We start from the raw sequence: 19627 nt of genomic DNA, 5'->3' as shown, positions 1-19627 counted from the left end.
TGGGCACAGTGGAGCTACAGTGGGGGAAAGGGGTAGGAAAGCCTTCTAATGTAAGTCTCCTTATGCTCAGACATACCTGGATCCAACCTATTTTATTTATAGATTAACTATTTTTAATGCCTTTTATTGTTTATAAAGGTAATATGCATGCACACTTTACAGATGCTTTGGCAGTACTGCACACATATTTGAGAAAGGAAGAAGGGCCCAAACATTTAGTTCCCACATGATCGAAAAGGATTTTTAAAACTGCCTGTATCAGCCACAGAGACATGATCCAGCACAGATAAATACACAGCTCTGAATGTTCAATGTGTGGGTTTTCTCTGCAAGTTCTGTTTTCATACATGGATCATCTATGCCTGATTCTACTATGGATTGCCCTAGCAATATTAGGCTTTTGTCTATAACCCCATAGACATCCCAGCTTTTTCTGTTTGTTGAATTAGAAAAAAAATCAATGTCTGCCTATGCCTGTTAAAGGGGGGGGAGGACTTTCCTTAATCCATTTTAGGGACTGGGGTTGAGGCTGTAGAAACCAATTTTGCCTTAATCCATTGTATATTTACTTTCCTGATGGCTTATATTATTTTAGATAGCTATCAAGGATCAGCAAGTTGCACAGAAACACATATTCATATCTGTGTATCTGGGTGTGAGCTAATTTGTCTGTTGCATGGGAAAATAAAACTGATACAAGCAGTAGGGTAATACACACAGATCCACCTGCTAAGCAGTCTTGTTCTGCCAAGCTACGAACAAAGCAGGGAAGGTGCACTGTGCACAAACACACACACACACACACGTGTGTGCTACTGTTATGGTTGTGATTTCCTGGGTCGAGAAATGAACTAGGAAGGAAACAAGGTAGTTACAATGAGCTAGTAAAATATACTTATATTGAAGTATATTTTACTAGCTCATTGTAACTACCTTAAGCAAGACCTTTTCGTTAGTCATTGGCTTATTCATGAATAACCCTACAGTATCCAGGCTTTGTTTTAGTTTATCACCTGTTTGCAAGAAGTTGCTTTTGTCTCAGAACAATGGATTTCATCAATTTTACTTGCTACAGTTTTCAGCTTGACCCCTAATCAGTGCATGATTAGAAATTAATACTTATCCATATAGAAGTAACTTTGTGTTACAATATTCAGCCATTTTAATAGTAACTTACTTGTACAGTTCAGTTTCTTTTCCGGCTACTAACACTGACTATATACTTTATATTAATATCCTTTTTCAGCTCCTCCAACAGCCCCACCTGTTGTTTACGGTAAACTAATAAAAAAAAGTCTTGTTTGTGTCATGCACCAAATGTTCCTAACCTTTCAAGCCTATTTCAAGCTGAGATTTTCTCTCTCTCTCTCTCTCTCCCCGCCCCCCGTTTCATTACATTTTACAAACTTATTTTGGATCTGATGATAATTTAGTATTGTGTTACCATTCTTTTGAGCTAAATGCTTGAACTGTTTCATTATTATGATTTAATACAGCCTGTGATCAATATTTCTAATAACTGAGTAAACATTTTATCTAAAACTGTGTTCAACATACCTCTTCAAATGCACATATTTTTATCATTAAAATTCACCTTAATACTTATCCATCCCCACAAATCATTTACATTTTCTCCACCAGATAATGTTTAATATTCCTTTTGACCTTTTCTATGGGCTTTTGGATATGTTTGGCTTATTCCTGAGCTGTTATATGAAGAACAGCAAAATGGATACAAGTCTGAAGTTAAGTCAACAGCTAAGTGCAAAGCCTTAGACTGATGAAAATTAAAACATGAAGCTGTGCTGAGAATTAACTACTTGTTTTCATCCTTGGCCAGGGCTAGCACAAGTCTTGGGTAGACTCTGCCCTCATCTTTTCTTTACTCCCAAAACATTAAAGATGTTTTGCAGCTGCATCTTCAATGAGTTTCACAGGTCCACCTTTCCTGAGCTTGGCAGAGTTTCAGCAGTTACGTCTAAACGTGATCTGAATGTTCTCTTCCAAGACCTTTCAGCTCAAAATTTAGGGGGACGATTTTCACCACACAAGGTTTTGACAGTGGCGCTCCTCAATCCCATGGAGGTGGTGCTGCATCTGGGGGCAGAGCATACTTTAATTCTCAGAAATCCCCTGGGAATAACCTGCTAGGGGACACACATTGTTTGGAAGGAAATGTCTTGATCTTAAAATCTCACCCAACGACCAACAAGATCCTTACCATGGAGGGGGAGAAAGAATCTGCCTGTTTTCATTTCCCTTCCAGATGTGAGATAAGACAAGTAAGAAAAATCCTTCAACAAAGCTGCAGGAATGATTCAAAGTCCCATTTCCACAAATCACCAGAAACACTACATATGCAAACTTAAAAAAAAACAACACCTAAGTTTAATATATTTATGTTTTGCCCTTCCACCCAAAGGATCCTCAGGAGGGCTAATAATTCAAGGTCAAAACTGACAATGGTATGTGGTCTTTAGGGGGTTTAAAACCTTTGCCCCTGCTATTTTCCCAATTCAAACCACCCCTGTCTCAGCCATCAGTTTTTGCACAAAGGAGAGAACTCTCTATTTAATTTGGGGGTGGGTAGGGATTGCATATGGACCAGAGAAGTAGCAAAGGGTTAGTACTCCCCTACTATCCAGGTGATTCAAATTGAGCCTTACATGGTGGCAATTTGTGTAAAAACAGCAGCAGAAGCAACAACAACAATATCAGCTCCATATCTGTGCCTTTATCTTCTAGTTCGGTCTTCAAATAATTAAAAATATATAAAATAATGGTACATCAAAACAGAGTTAGTTCTTCAAACCATATAAATCTAGCACCAAAAGGTTAAAATGCACCCAGACCCCTAAAATCATCTTTAAAGTTCAGGAAAAATAAAAATGCCAGGAGAACAAATCAGCATCAGCTGAACCTCTCTGGAGAGCAAGTTATTCACGTAGAGAACGCTGAAGCCACATTTCAAATAATCTACATATCATAATTCATTATATATCATCATGGCTTCCATCAAGGATTGGTGACAACTGTGGTTTTGGATGAATTAGAAATGCTGTTCTAAGACCCCTGCTCTCCTTCCCCACCCACCCCATACCAATTTTGAGGGGAAGTTGTGATACCATCACAGTTAAGCCCATTCGAAATGTATATTATCCAGAGTGAATAACTGCAGATGAATAAAAGAAAGAAGCAGCGGTGATGATAAACTATGGGCATGGTCAATAGCTGAGTTGTTGCTGCATACTAAGACAGGAAAGGGGAGGAAGAGGTTGGTGCAGTGCAAACGTGCTGGCAGGAACATTGGATTGCACCATGTCAACCACACCCCTCTCTATCCTAGTATACAGTAGCAACTCAGTTGAAGGATGGTCAGGTAAGTGGCACAGCCCCACTCTGCCATCTGCTACTTTTAAATGGTTTTGAATTGGCTTCGCCAGGTGAAATTATTATTATTATTATTATTATTATTATTATTATTATTATTATTATTATTAAAAAAGGAACCTTCCTAGAAAAAGAACATCAGAGTGCTTCTGATCACTGTAATTCTGAAACAGTTGTTTTTTTGTTAATATGTATGCTTTTTATTTTCCTTTTTGTGTATGAGGAGACTTGCTTTCACATACAGTAGTTTTCTACTCATCATCATTAATCATTAACTGAAACTGCTGGCGAACCATACTACTTCTCAACTTTGCAGTTACCATTATTTCTTAAAACACAAGGCAATCTGGCACTGGAGTTCTTGTAACAATTCTTGCTTTTTCTTCTTTTTGCATTGTTTCCCAGCAAAATCGGTTATTCATTTTCATTGCAGTTGCATGCTAGTGACCACTAAATCATTTGTACATGTTGAAAGCAGTTATGGTTAGATTTTGTTTTCCTGGATAGCAACTAATTTGTGTTTATCTTCCTTTGCGCTTATTTGGCTTGCAGATCGTCCTGATCCACCTTTTGATCTGGAATTGACAGATCATCAAGAGAGAACTGTTCAGCTCACGTGGATACCGGGCAATGACAATAATAGCCCTATTACGAGTATGGTTTGCTATATTTATTTGACTAAATTAAATTAAAAGGGGAACAATGTGTTAGATTTAAAAGGGAGTGTGTTTTGTTCCCAGATTCTACGTAATTATATTTTTCATTTGCAATTTTCTTATTAGCTGTACACTTTTGTACCATTATCGGACACTAAATAAAATAAAAAGGCACAATCCTTTAAGGCAGGGATCTGGAGATCATGAGGGAGGGCCTTTTCTGTGACTTCTCTGTGTGTATGTGCTTGCTCTCTTTCAACCATCCACATTTTTTTCTCAGCCACCCACCCCTCTGTTTGCTTTGCCAGCACAGATATCAAGTTCTTCTCTTTCATGAAAATAGAATGCCTTTAAATGTGGCCATAGTAATGGCTCACCTCAGAGGAACTGGAAGTCAAATGCTGCTTCTCTCGTTGTCTTCTTCTCATCTCATTTGTCTCTCTGTGGTCTGGCTTTTCTGTTTATCTTCCCTTTAACTAGCACCAGCCCTGATGGTGTGCAGCTGCTGCTGCCATAAACAAATGCTGCAAGCTGGGTTAGATAAGTCTATTTCTAGGACAATCTGCCAACGTTTCAGCCTATAGCATTCCTGTTTTCAAGAGCATGAAAACCTCTTTTTATACAATTATCATATTTTTAAAAATATATTTATTTCTAAGAAAAAAATGTTTGCATTGCATCCTAACCATTTTTCAGTATACAGAGATAACATATCATTACATAGTGAAACCTATAATAATAATAATCATGTTGATATCGTGCCATTCCTACACTAAAAGAGGACAATTTCTTATAAAAGTATATTGACATAGATATTGTCCTCAGCTCATTATAATCTGAAACATTTCCTTTTTGCTTGTTGCATGACAGAAAGTTCTCTGGTTTCTGAAGCAATCCTCTTTTATTTTATATGCAGAGTTTGTCATTGAATATGAAGATGCCATGCGTGAACCAGGGATATGGAACTACCTGACAGAAATCTCTGGGATCCTGACAACTGTACAGTTAAAGCTGTCACCATATGTTAACTATTCATTTCGTGTAATAGCTGTCAATGACATTGGAAATAGCCAACCAAGTGAAGCCTCTGAACAATACTTTACAAAAGCTGCAAGTAAATAAACGCTATCACTTACAATTATCAGCTTAGACCATAGATAGTACTGAATTATTTGGGATGGGTAAAGAGTTTACTCAAATATAAATATTTAACTTCTAGAGCCGGATGACAATCCTACTGGGGTTCAAGGGATTGGATCAGAACCTGATAATTTGGTGATCATGTGGGAGGTAAGGATATATACATTTTTTAAAGAGTTTGAACCCTTTCAGAATTTGAACCCAAAGAAGGTGTCCTCTTTGGGCTCCAGGGAGGGTCTCATCACAAGCTGTAGGGTAGTGGGACTTTGTTGAGGCTGCTCAGCCTCCCCACCTAACATCCAACGTGTGGGGTAGCATAGCAGCAGTTGCTTACCCATAAGTCAGCTGAGCAGCCTCAACAAAGCCCCACTGCTCCTCTGGCACATGAGGAGAGCCTCCTCAGTGCCTGAAGAGGGTGTCTTCTTTGAGCTCTAGGGAGGATCTTCCCATGTGCTGAAGGTTTGTTTAGGCTGCTCAGCTGCTACACAGGAAACCTTCCCCATGCATCAGCTGAGCAGCTCACCATAGTCCCGCTACACCTCTGGCTTGCAAGGACACCCTCCCCAGAGCCCAAAGAGGATGCTTTCTTCAGACTCTTGGGAGGGTCTCTTCGTGAGCCACAAGGACTCTCCAGGGTGCTCCCCAGTTCTGGTTTACTGGTGTTGTACATGTGTGCAGTTGCACGCAAGTAGATCACACACAAGTGGGGAGTTGCCTGTATAAGAATAAAATTTCACTAAATTATATAAAAAGGGGAACAATGAAACTGCTCATGAACTACAATATTTCTGAAAGGGTTTGGTTGGAAATATCTAACTATGCAAGCAATAAGATTAATACATTTCACAGGAAGCACCTGGTTAAATTGGCATATTGTGGAATTCTTCAACCCAAGGTCATTGGTTTTATATAATTATTGTCTTATTTTCTGTATTTTCTTTAAATGCAGTAGCTAACTATAAATATCTTCTTCTTCTTCACTTTCCATTTTAGCCCTTAAAGCATTTTCAGTCCAATGGTCCAGGGCTCCAGTACAAAGTCAGTTGGCGGCAGAAGGATGGCGACGATGATTGGACATCTGTTACAGTTGCAAATGTATCCAAATATATTGTGTCTGGTACACCGACCTTTGCTCCTTACGAGATAAAAGTGCAGGCGTTAAATGACTTGGGACCTGCTCCAGAACCAACAACCACAATTGGGCATTCTGGGGAAGATTGTAAGTTGATTTTTTTTTTTGCAATAATCCTTGCTGCGAGGGCTATACATTTATCGCAATGCACTGAAGCTTTGGTAGTAATTACATTATGGTGAAATATATAGATTCGCAACCAAACTTCTAGACTTCTGAAGTCTCTAAAGTGTCATGAGTATGTGTAAGTTGCTCTAACCTGAGATTCATTGAATTTTCTCCAACAGTACCAATGGTTGCTCCAGGCAATTTGCAGGTACAAGTTGTAAACAGCACCTTAGCAAAAGTGCAGTGGGATCCAGTTCTGTTAAAGTATGTCCGAGGTCATCTACAGGGATACAAAGTAAGTTAACCATTGTAGCCTCTTAAATAATATTTACTCTTTGTTTATATCTTTGGGGTGGGAACTTCTAGCTATGAGTTCTGAACTCTAAATATCAAAGCTTATCTCTTTTTATAGTAGTCTGTTTCATTTTCATCAGCCAGTATTTGATTGAAATAGCTGTTCTGTCAGCTTCCATGTGATTAAAGTAACTGCTGGAGCCATTGTGTTTCACTTTCTAGAAGAAAGGCCATTAGTTCATTTCTGTCAAAAACGATTTTTAGCCTGACTGCTGATATCCTTTACCCTTAAGTGCTTCCAGAAAAGTGTGACGTGAATGGTTCTGAAAATTAACATAGCATGACTCAACCAGGGATTATTCTTTCTAGTACAACTAGCATTAGGGGGGAAATCAGCAGGCTTGAATAGTTATTTTTTTCTACTGCTAATAATTATGAATTCTACCTTCTCATATCAGCATATTAGATAAAACTTAAAACAATTCACTTTATAAATAATGTTCTGCATAAACCTGGCAGGTACTGTGTTATCGAATACTATCATCCTGCTGTGCCACTAAATTGCTTCAGATTTGTTTCTGATAAACCTTTTAAAGTAATAAAAATAAAGGTGAATGCAACATATATGCCGTGTAATTGTCATGGGCTAAAAAATTTAAATCACACAGATGAACATGAACAGTCTTAAAAGCACTTGATTAAAAGGATCTGTTGGTGGGGCCTATGGGCTTTACGTCCAAATAAACATGCATAGGATTGCATATATCCAAATAAACATGTTTAGGATTTTGTATGCCTCATTAAAAGAGCCTCAGAACCCTAAATTGCATGTCAGAAACCTTTATCATAGTATGTTGCAAACCAGAGAAGCAGTAGATAAATATTTTAAAAAATATATATTTAACTTTTAGATTTACTATATGAAAGTGGAAAGTTTATCTGGAAGAATTAACCAGCATGTCGAAAAAAAGGCACTGTCTTTTCCTGGAAATAAGACGCATGGAATGTTGCCAGGACTGGAGCCATATAGCACTTACAAATTGAATGTTAGAGTGGTTAATGGAAAAGGAGAAGGACCAGCAACCCCTGATGAAACATTTAAAACTCCCGAAGGAGGTATGCAGTTAGAAAACAATAAAGCTACTCTATTTGCATTTAATGTTTCAAATGCATTTTACATTCCTGAAAATCATAATCCTAGCAGTGATCACTAGGATTTCTTGAGCAAAACATGAATCAGGTTAGAATGTGGGTCTTACATGGTTCCACTGCCTAATCAGTATTACATTGCGTAAAAGGTGGAAGTAAATGTAGGGCTCATTTACACTGGCTTGTATTTGAACTTTATTTAATTTTAGTTAATAATGGTGGTGGTGGTGATGGCAAGTTTGTTACTTATTATCTTTAACATGTGTCATTTTATCATCTTAAAAGTTCCGAGCGCACCCTCGTTTTTGAAGATTACCAATCCAAATCTGGATTCCCTCACTTTGGAATGGGGGCCACCTTCTCATCCAAATGGTGTTGTGGTAGGATATATACTAAAGTTTCAACCAAGTGAGTAGACAATTGTTTTTCGTTTCTCAAAACACATGCTTACTGAATAGTTAATAGCAGCTTTTTAAGTTGATAATATATCTTTGTAGGGAACAGATTCAGGTAGGTAGCCATGTTGGTCTGATGCAGTCGAAATATATAATAATAATAATAATAATAATAATAATAATAATAATAATAATGTCCAGTAGCACCTTAGAGACCAACTAAGTTTGTTCTTGGTATAAGCTTTCATTTTATATATATAAAATTAATGCAGAAGTGGAATACAATGAATACAAGAATGCAGAAGTGGAATACAATGGAAGTTTTAAAAGTTTTTATAAACTGTTCCCTACTATATATATATATATATATATATATATATATATATATATATATTGTAGGGAACAGTTTATAAAAAAAATGCTTCAAATGGGAATGGGCAATGCTAAATCAAATCTGTCAACTTTTAAAACTTCCATTGTATTCCACTTCTGCATTCTTGGTGTCCCATTCTTATAGAAAGCAGGTTGCATGATAGCACTTTTCTCTCTCTCATGCAATCTGGCATCGTGTGGTTTTGGAATGCCACCTGATGGTTGAAGGCAAAATCACTGCTCAAAATCGCTACCTCCTCCCATCAGCCTTCAGTTTTGATTCATGGCTGATTTATTTTTTTCAAAGCACTCCACTATGCTTGTTTCAGGTTTAGGTTTTCCATGTCTGTATGGTCTGTCTGTCTGAGTTAACCTTGCCCAACCCTCCACAACTGTTGGTGTGCTTCTTCATTTAAAAATAATAATAAAGTTCTTTCCCACTCCATTCCCTTTCAGCTTTTCCAGCACCTGTCACACTCCCTCCATTTTTTATTTTTTTTATTTTTTTAGCCTCTGTTTTCCTCCCTGCTTGCCTTGGCTACAGCCTTAGAGGCATGAAGAAGATAACACACAAATCCATGACTTTCCACGGTACCAGAGAGCAATGCTGCATAATTCAATTTTTACCTAGGGCTGCTGAAAAACATACTGCTTAGTGTGCCAAAACATGTGTGCCATATGGCTACATAGAATCATAGAATTGTAGAGATGGAAGGGACCCTGAGGATCATCTAGCCCACCCCTGCAATGCAGGAATATGCAGCTGTCCCATACAAAGATCAAGCCTGCGATCTTGGTGTTATCAGCACCATGCTCCAACCACCTGAGCCATCCATGGTCACGTGATTAAGGGAGTTTACTAAGTCAATATATGTAGTAAAGTCTGGTGCAATGCTTTTTGATGTAACAGTTATGTGCTTCCAAACAACTACTTAACTATATTATTTGTGCTGTCTTTCAACAGTTAATAACACACATGAATTAGGCCGCTTGGAAGAGATCAGTATACCAGCCAATGAGACCAGCCTAATATTAAGCAACTTAAATTACAGCACTCGATACAAGTTTTACTTCTATGCACAGACATCAGTTGGAGCTGGAAGTCAAATAACAGAGGAGGCAGTAACAATTATGGATGAAGGTAAGATGGGTATGTATAAAGAACGTCCACTTACATTTGAATAATTGTGCTATTTTTCTCTCTCTAAAAATAAGTGAATTTAGCTGTCTGTAGTAGGAGAATTGTCTCTATGGTTTTGGTTTTCAAGGAAAATGTGGTGCTCTTGGAACTGCTGTAAAGTTTATCCCTAGAAAACCTGTGCATAATTGTTTTACAAGGTACTTGCATATGCATATAGTCACTTATATCTATTGTGTCGTGCTAGTCTATGCCTTTTAAATTGTCACATAGCTTTCCAGGCACCATAGCTGGGTTATGGTCACACGAAATTCACTCTAAAATGGCTATATGATCATCTTGCAGCTGTCTGTATTTTATGAAATGGTTTCCTTGCTTCACACTGCCCAATGAAAACAAGACTTTAGGTCATATCTGGATTGCACTGATTTTAGAGATTTAATGTCTACTTTTAGCATTTTCGTGCGCTGCTCTGGTTCGCCAGAAGCGGCTTATTCATGCTGGCCACATGACCTGGAAGCTGTATGCCAGCTCCCTCGGCCAATAAAGCAAGATGAGCGCTGCAACCCCAGAGTCGGTCATGACCGGACGTAATGGTCAGGGGTCCCTTTACCCTTTAGCTTTACTTTTTAGCATTTATACTTCCTGCAGTCCTGAATGATTCAGTCAGAGCTGCCTCCCCACCTTACATTAAACCACTGTGGATTGTGCAGTTCCACGTGGGTTTTTTTCTTTGCGAGTACAGATATACCCTGTGGGGAGAAATCTCTACCTGAAATATATATTTTTACCCATACTCTACAATATCCGACCAAGTGCACAGAAAGTTGCCATTTGGACCTGCCATTTGCTTTCGTAGCTTAATCATTGGGATGTATTTGAGCAGATACCACAGGATCATTAGCATGAAAACAATAGTCATAAAGCCATGTAAAAGCACCTGTATACTGCAACTGTCTATGCATTACCATCATGTATTATACCCCGAATATAATGCATTGTATTTTGTATCAGTTCTCTAGTTTTGGCTGCTGCATCAGGATTCCTAATTAAAAGCCTGTTCTGCAGGTATAATACTTTCCTCTGAATCACTGCCCTGAATCTAATAGTATCCAAAACAGGGATTAAAGCCAAAACCAAACATAGCATAACACGTAAGATGCTAAGCAGGGGCAAGTTACAAGTGAAAGAAACTATAAAGTGACCTTCCCTCAGAAAGCAAGTACTGCTGTTTTTGAAGATGCCAGACTAAAAGCATCATAAAAACTGGCAAACAGAGGAAAGTAATGCTGGTCACTTAGAAAAGAAAAGAAAAAGCTGTCAGGCAAGTCCTTTATTTGGACAAAGCAACCGACAATTGTCCTAAGTTTGGCAGAACAAGGAAGTGTCTTTATTCTGGAAAACTGCTATAGTGTGTGTGTGTGTGTGTGTGCGCGCGCGTGTGTGCGTGCGCACACATGCATGCACACCTATGATTTAACTTAACTGCACATTAATAAATTATAAGACAAAAGGAAAAGTGGTTAATAAAGATATTTCTTTTTTAAAAAAAAATAATAGTAGGTGAAACAAATGCATGATTATTAGCCTTTGTTTTTAAAATCACTCTTTAGTGTGAGTGTTTAACTTCTTATTCCCTTCTTCTAATACTTTAACTGCATGCCTTTGTACTTTAATATATATGTGTAGATTTATACTATAGATATATAGATATATACGCTCCTTTTGTTGTACCTAATTATGTAGTGTCCTTTTATTTTCTTCCATTTACGCTGGTATTCTTCCACATGACCTAAGTGCAGGTAAAGATGAGCATGAATTGTATGGATTTTTGCAGATTCTAAATTCAGTTTCTTTAAATAGAAATCAGCCTGTAAAAGTGAAAGGAACAATGCAATTCATTAATGGAGAGTGTTGCGCTGATAGAGGGAATGTTTATGGGACATCCATCAATTTCTTTAACATAGTACCTGTCTTATTGCTTCAAAAAGCATACGTGTATCTACTGTCTTTCATGACAATCCATTAGACAGGCTCTGAGGAGGAGGCAAGTTTGTGCTACAGGGAGGAGCTCATTTTTCTATCACTAAGGCGGCTTTGTGGCAGTAATGATAGCTTGCAGGTTTCTCCTCCTTCAGAACCTCTGAGAATGCCTCTGCTAGCAATGGGGGGCAGGAGTAAAGGCTTCCCTCCCCAATTAATTCAAGAATTGGTGAGATCTAGTGTCATGTGTTTATTGGTCACACCAAGCTTTCAGATGTCTGTTTCCTATAAAAGCAACGTGGGCTAGTATATTGCAAATAAAGTGGAAGCAAAGATGCTATTAAATAAAGTTCACTTTTCAAAAACACAAACACAGAGACATGTACAGTCAGTTTATTGAATGCCATCTTTTGCTTACTCGTTTCCAGTATACCTTTCTCCTTATATGTGTCGCCTTAATAAACACACAGAGAGGATAGTTTCCTGACCATTTTGGTTCCTATTATCTATTGCTCTATTGGAGAGTTTTATGTTATCTGTGCATAGGCTGACCTGTTAAATGTTCTGTTTGGTTCACAGCTTATAGAACTTATTAGCTGAAAGTTAAGATGGCTGTTGTTATTAGCATAAGAAAGTGAAATATAAACAATAATTGGAGAAATGGTAATCAATGCTACTATCTAAAGAGTAGTATAGCACTGTGATGTTGGATTAAAGCATCATGGATTAAAACATCATAATGTTGGATTACTTCCTGTAGAATTTCAAATCAAAATTTCAGAGAATCTGGACACATCAGCCTATTTCTGACTCATGTCAGTTTCCCCCATGTATATATTCATCAATTCATTCCACTGCATTATTCTCTATTTTTAAAAATCCCATATAAAAAAAAATCTGATTTAAGTTTATACTTAAACACATAATGAAACACAATATACATATAAACTACATGTTAACCTAAAATTTGCATTGTTTTATGAATCTGGATACTTTCTTGAAATGAGAACTGTATCGCAAAATTCAGAAAAGCTTGAAAACTGAAGGGTAATTATATTCCCGCTCTTGGATTGATCTAGGAGGTCCTAATTAGCTCAGTTTGCTTAAAAATGTGGTCTACATGAGATTCCCACCTATCCTTACTTGTTTTGTTGAAACACTTCAACGAAATATGATTACAAATATCAAAACAGTTTCATGAAGAAATTATTTGGTATATTGTGCTGACATGTTATGTAGCAGTTTGACACCTTACAACCACAATATACTTGTTCTGGTACATCCATAAATTAATGTTGTTGTTTTTACTGAAATAGATGGTTGTCATTGTTGGTATTTTGCCTATTTATATGAATTAACTGGCTATTTAACTTGGTTAAAAAAAAATAAAGCTCTCTAAATATGTAGTTTATTAACTGAAGCAGAGGATAACAACAACAATTGTAATAATAATAGTAATAAATGATTAGTAGTAGCAGTAGTACCTCGCACATCTGGCTGGGTTTCCCCAGCCACTCTGGGCGGCTCCCAACAGAATATTAAAAACACGATAAAACATCAAACATTAAAAACTTCCCTAAACAGGGCTGCCTAAAAGTCAGATAGTTGTTCATTTGCTTGACATCTGATGGGAGGGCATTCCACAGGGCGGGCACCACTACCAAGAAGGCCCTCTACCTAGTTCCCTGTAAACTCACTCAGAGCTGGACCTCTGTGTCCGGTCTGAACGATGGGGGTGGAGATGCTTCTGCAGGCATACTGGGCCAAAGCCTTTTAGGCTGGATGTTAGCATCCCCTGTTCATAATACAATCATCTGTATTGGGGTGGGCGAGGGACCACATTGGCAAAGATGAAAAGTATTTGTTTTCCTGAAAATAATAATAGTAAGAGTAAGAGTAAATAGTAAACAAATAATTCCATATGCTGCCCATCTGACTGGGTTGCCACAGCCACTCTAAGTGGCTTCCAGCAAAATATAAAAACACAATAATACATCAAACTTAAAAAAATTCCATATACAGGGCTGCCTTCAGCTGTCTTCTAAAAGTCATACAATTGATTATCTGTTCAGCATCTGATTGAAGGGCGTTAAACAAGGTGGGTGCCTCTACCGAGAAGGCCCTCTGCCTAGTTCCCTGTAACTTTACTTCTTGCAGTGAGGGAACCGGCAGAAGGTCGTTGGAGCTGGACTTTACCTGCTTTGTTAGATTACTCCAAGAGAAACATTTCCAAAATCTCAATTCTCCATAAATTCCTCTCTGTGCCTAGAGCATGAACAGATTCATGTTTGATTTTGCTCTGAATGCATCTCTGCAGAGTGGAGCACAGTTCACAAATGTGCTAACTGACTGGTAACAATGTGTTGCATCATAATGTAAACTGTTACTTTGGGGGAAGCAAAGATTAGTCTTCAGACATTTTCAAGAAATCAGTCAGAATTAAGTCCTCTTTATTGAAGGAATAATATCCAATTGTGTTTTGCCGCAACTTCCTTTAATTTTGCATATCTGTTGCATCACTAAAAGGCATCTGTTTTGCAAGTTCGTCAAGGAAGGTTCCTATTTTTGAGTACTGTAATGGGTTAAGGGGCTGCTTGTGCGTAAATGGTTGAGTTCTCAACTCATGCAATCAGTTTCTAAACTCTCCCAGTCCGCGGAGCCATGGATGCATGGCTACCTCAATCGCTGGCAGAATCCGTCAGTGGGCGCTTCCGGAATTTACGCCAACATAAGAGTTCCTTAACGGAAACTCTCCTTCTGGATTCTCTGCGTGACAGTTTCCTGCGCGGAGTAGGCGTCCCCAGCGGAGGTCCTGAAACCTCTCCGCTGTTCTCACTGGAAGTATCTTGGAGCCATCCCTCCGACTGAGTTTCTGCGGGAACTCTCTCTCTCCCCCTGCTGGTTCCTTCCTCAGCATCCGAGGGTCTCCTAGCCTCCTTGAGTCCTTCCACCACCTGACTCTCCGATGGCAGTTCCCTGACAAGTACCTAGAACTTAAACAGGCTCAAAGTAGGGCGATTCTATATTTTGTTTTACAGATGCAAACTGGGAGCTTCCTTCTTTTCTGGATCAAGCAGCAGTAAATATGTGCTGCCACAGAAAGCAGGAAGTTGATTTCAGTTCCAGAAACTGGGTGATGGACCATTGTGGGGGTGGATTAGCACAATCTTAAAAATAAAAAAACTCTTATCTTCCCCCTGACAGTTTTTTCAGCATTGTTTCCAGGGGGAAAGAAATGCATGGTATTTCATTCCTCAAATGGTTTTGCATGCTGAATAATGTTCGAGAACATGTTGTGAATCAACCACATAGAACACACAGAGGTGCTGAAGAGGCATCACTTTACCATACCTTTTAACAGCTAAGGTTTTCATTTTATGAAACCCACCTCTTTTGCTGAATTTATGCTGTTCTTTTATGATGGAAACTGTTTTATGATTTTTACTGCTTATCTGTGTTTATTATTGTTTATTACATTGCTGTAACCCGCCCAAGGTGAAGGGTGGGTAAAAAAATCATACAAATCATTAATAAAGTAACAAACGCAACCTACCATGCACTTCAGCTATAAAATCCTTTTATACTTGGTCATCTCTGGGATTGCACAGGTTGTACCGTTGCAGTTCTTGATGGGTGCCTCCTTGTGATAAAAGCCTATGTCCATCAGAGTGATGAATGAATGATTATTAGCCTTTCAAGATAGCTACAACTAATATTATTATTGATCTGCATTTTAATAATGATTTTATGTGCTTGTTTTCCTTTTGCAACTTGTTCTCCTATTGTATCGAGTAAAATGTCTTTAAAAGAACCTGCATGGGTGTCCATTTATGTATGTGTTGTGTTGACTTAACAGGTAAGATGGTGCTGTGATGTATGAAACATTTTTACTCTGTAAAAATATTTTCACTGTTTGTTTTCCTCTTTCCTGCTTTCTCTGATGAAGGAAATTCAGAGAACCCTTTTGAAACCCCTTTTTGAAACCTTCCCTGTTATGCATACGGTACCAGAGACGGATTTAGGGTGGTGAGACTGGTTCCCCTGCACAGGGCACCGAGCCGAGGGGGCGCCTTCCCGCTACCTTCACAAAGCCTAAGTAAGTGCTTGCTTCGGGAAGGAGGCACGAGGGCTTTGACAGGGTCCCTCCAAAAGCCTAGTTAGTTCTTGCCCAACTCTGTGAAGTAGGGCTCCAGGACCCTGCCAGAGCCTTGTGCCTTCATCCCAAAGTCCGGTGCCTCGCTTAGCCAATTTGGGAAGCTGCTACAAGGGCCGGGAGGGCATCAAACTTTGGCCTTGCACAAGGAACCATATTACCAGGGTCCACCCCAGACTGTACCTACCAACATATAAAGGGAAGGATATTTATCTTATGGATTTTAATGCCATCAAAACAGCTGAACTGCAACGTTCCACAGAAAGAAGCTGCCGGAAAGAAATTCAAGAATTACCAAAACAATATGAAAATAGAAAGTTATATTTCTGCGTGTCTTTATGGTTTTCCATCAATCTGTAGAATTACTGTCACTTTTGAGATGTTTGCTAGCCTTTTAGATGTGGCTAGCCTTTTAAATAAGAAGTAGAATTCTTAAACATGCCTCTTTATCTGGAAATGTCACACTGAATTGAATGGGGCATACTCTTAAATGAGTTGCATAGAATTAAACGGTTATATAGTTAGTTGTACTTCATAATAGACTAACATAGCATGCTTACTACCATGTCATATGCAATGTCTGCTAATCCTGTAGTCACTAATTCTCCTGTGGTGCCAGAGTGGAACAGAACTCGGGGACTCACCTCCACTGGGTTACCAGGCAGGATCCTCTTTAATAATAATAATAATAACAACAACAACAAAGTACAACACCAAGAGGAAGGGTTTCTCTTCAGCGTCCAGGCTTGCCTTGCATTGTTGGCAGGCAAGACAGTTGTTCAGAGCATCACACACCTTTGTAACAATTTTGAAAATAGATTCCCCCCTCCCTTCCCTAATCCTTCTAGTTAGAAATTTGGATTATATGTAGAAGGACACAAAAGCAAATTTGGGAAGGAAAAAAGGATACGTGAACCTGTTGTCCACTTCTATTTATGGAGATTGTTTATATAGTTTGGGGAAATATGAAGACTGCTTACCTTCCAGTTTCTCAACCTCAGGGCCACCAAAGCACTCCATTTTTTTTTATAACTTTGGTAAAATCCATTTTGTCCAAACAGGTACAAGACATTTACTGTCTTTCTAAATGTTCCAGCTTATCAAGTGGCTTTGAGAGGTACTGAGTCCTCCTTGTCCTACCATAAACATTTTTTAAATAGAACTACAACACAAGGATATAGTGGCAGCAATAGCCACTCAGCAAAATGAGGAGAAGAAAATGGGGACAAGAATAACTCTCATGGCTCTGATTTTCCGCCTTTTCCTGTTTGGGTTTCACTGCAACCCTCCTGGTGTATTAGGATGACCTACACATGGGGGGTTTTGCAAAGCAATGGAAGCTAGGAGAACTAGAGTATTTCATTCCACTTTTCATTGGCAGGACAGATTTCATGGAAGAGCAGCAGCTCAGTGATAGAGCACGTGAACACCCCTAGTTCAATCTCCAGCATTTCAAGGTAGGGTTGGGGAGGACCTCCACCTGGAATCCTGCAGAACCGCTGCCAGTCAGTACTGAGCTAGATGAACCCAGTGGTCTGAGTCAGTGTAAGACTGTAAGACAGTTTCCTATGTTCCTATCCTTTCATGGTCATTCATGTACTGTTTCTGAACAGAGATTCGATCATAGAATTGTAGAGTTGGGAGGGAGTTGGAAGTCCAACCCTCTGCAATAATCTTCAGTGGGGACAGATTTGTCCATCCTCACAATGGTTAGAAGACAATAAAGTCTATAAGGATAAGATGCCAGCTCACTATAAATGCAGTACTGCTATTTCCACAGCCTACAGAAGTTCCCCATCTGTGTGCAAAGCTGCACCCTCAAGATTCATGCACACCTTTGCTAGACATTATCAAATGATCATACTTGTAACGATGCGTTATCTTAATGCCGCATTTCATAGAAGGCGGCTTTGGGATAAAACAGTTGAATCTCCCTGCTGTTTGGATACAAGAAAACTTGGTACATCTGAATTGAAGGCTATCCCACCGCAGAGAGGGAAATATTGACATCGTCTATTCTCATTCTCAGTGATTCAAAGGTGGGGTAGTTTGCAAACAGGTAGATATAGAGAAAAGCTAGAGTTATATTCTTGGAAGCCCATTCAGTATCTGTAGTGGGTTTAGATAGTTTGACTCTAGTAGGAAGTTCTTTTTCTTTGTTAACCATAGCAGTACATTAGCTCCAGTGTTTTCATGCTTGTTGTATTAGATCTACTAATACTATTAGTAGACCTCCTGTCAGAGTAAAGTTCATGGTAGAAGCTTATCCAAACTCTTGTCACAGCCCAGGGGCTGAGGGGAAGCTCCTCCCCTTGGTTCCATTTTAAAGAGGACCGTGCTTGGTAACCAAGAGGAGGGGCTTTCACCAAGCGGAAGAGTGGTCCACCTGAGAATTGCTGCTAATGGGAATTTATGGTAAGTCCACATTTTTCATTTTTCCGAAAACGGAAAAAAATCAATATTCTATTCCTTAAGATTCAGGTTAGGGAAGAAGTTAAAGCTGGATTGTATGAGATGCATGCAGCCTTTCATATTTTGCTCTGTTTTTCTTGTGTATTTAGTGCCGCCAGTGTATCCAGGGATCAAAAATGTTACGGCAGCTGCTGCTGAGACCTATGCCAATATCAGTTGGGAGTATGAGGGTCCAGTTCATGAGAACATTTATGTTGAATATGGTGTGGCAGGCAGTAAGAAGACATTTCATTGAATTCTTCCAAATGCTGTAATATATTTCAAAATATTTTAATAATAAGAAAATGGCCCAATATCGACTTAAGTTTTCAAAAACTAGTTTTGCTTCTAAAAAACTGCAGCAAACTTTTTAATATGAAGTGCATAGAAGTGTGTACAAGCACACATTTGAATTAATGTCATTTTATTGTATTGTTTTAGGAATTAGAGCCAACAGCACTTAATAAAATGCCCCTAACTAAATGGACACGCATGGAGCTCCTCATAGAGTTTTCTATCGCATCTACTAAATTCCTGTTGATCAGCTGTTTAGTAGGTGGTGACTGAATCAAACCCTTTCCCGCACCCCCAAACGGCAATTCAGCAGAATTTTTAGCATTGTTTTGAAAAGCACACACAGCCCTAGAGGGAATTGCTCATGCAGAAACTGTGTGAATTGGTAGTTCCCCACCAAGCAGCATATATATGTGAGGAAGCACTGCTTCTGCATCTGCAGTTACTCCTCTTTCCCCACCTCACTCTGCTGAGAGTTGATGAGGCTGCCCATCATAGAGTACATTCAGTCTTATTAAGTACATACATATTTGTTGTGCTTGGAATTCTGTTATTAAAACCTCATTAATGCAATGCAGCTTCAGAGATACTTAACCTGAAAGGTTATGAAGCAAAATGCTTTAAACTACAGTATATTGAAACTGGGTTTTTTTGTGCCATTAAATTCATATGTAGCCAATTAGTCTTCATTAAAACTAGAAAGCCTGATTTTCTAAACATCTTCAGGGCAGCAATTTGATGCACCTATAATCGTAAAGTTAAATGCTTGATGTTTTGATGGCAAAAGGTGTCTGCTTGTTTGCTTTCCTTTAGTTGTATTATGTCCATGAGGTTAAAACAGAATAGAATAGAGTTGGAAAGACCAACCAATACAAGAATCTTTTGCTCATTGTGGGGCTTGAACCCCAAACCCTGATATTAAGAGTTCAAAACCCTGATATACCTACTGAGCTATCCCCCAAAGGTCACTTT

At 38.7% G+C, this 19627-nt stretch overlaps 1 protein-coding gene across 50 annotated transcripts in view; it reads left to right on the top strand.

Annotated features, from left to right (window-relative positions):
• NRCAM (neuronal cell adhesion molecule) overlaps positions 1-19627 on the top strand; it is a 138939-nt gene that overhangs the window by 93703 nt on the left and 25609 nt on the right. For 14 of the 50 annotated variants that reach the window (XR_014555338.1, XM_083699000.1, XM_083698974.1 and 11 more), the window contains 10 exons: positions 1247-1276; positions 3943-4044; positions 4963-5160; positions 5266-5336; positions 6180-6405; positions 6606-6721; positions 7632-7836; positions 8155-8277; positions 9601-9786; positions 18472-18597. Coding sequence is in view for 49 of the 50 variants with exons in the window: in XM_083699000.1 (XP_083555126.1) it covers positions 1247-1276; positions 3943-4044; positions 4963-5160; positions 5266-5336; positions 6180-6405; positions 6606-6721; positions 7632-7836; positions 8155-8277; positions 9601-9786; positions 18472-18597 (1383 nt within the window). In the remaining variant the exon portion in view is untranslated. The remainder of the gene's footprint in view (positions 1-1246; positions 1277-3942; positions 4045-4962; positions 5161-5265; positions 5337-6179; positions 6406-6605; positions 6722-7631; positions 7837-8154; positions 8278-9600; positions 9787-18471; positions 18598-19627) is intronic. The other 36 variants (XM_083698958.1, XM_083698968.1, XM_083698956.1 and 33 more) reach the window with 7 other exon arrangements.

The sequence above is a fragment of the Podarcis gaigeae genome (genome assembly GCF_964106915.1).
Source record: "Podarcis gaigeae genome assembly, chromosome: 10".
Taxonomy (NCBI): domain Eukaryota; kingdom Metazoa; phylum Chordata; class Lepidosauria; order Squamata; family Lacertidae; genus Podarcis; species Podarcis gaigeae.
This window is presented reverse-complemented; position numbering and strand designations above follow the sequence as displayed.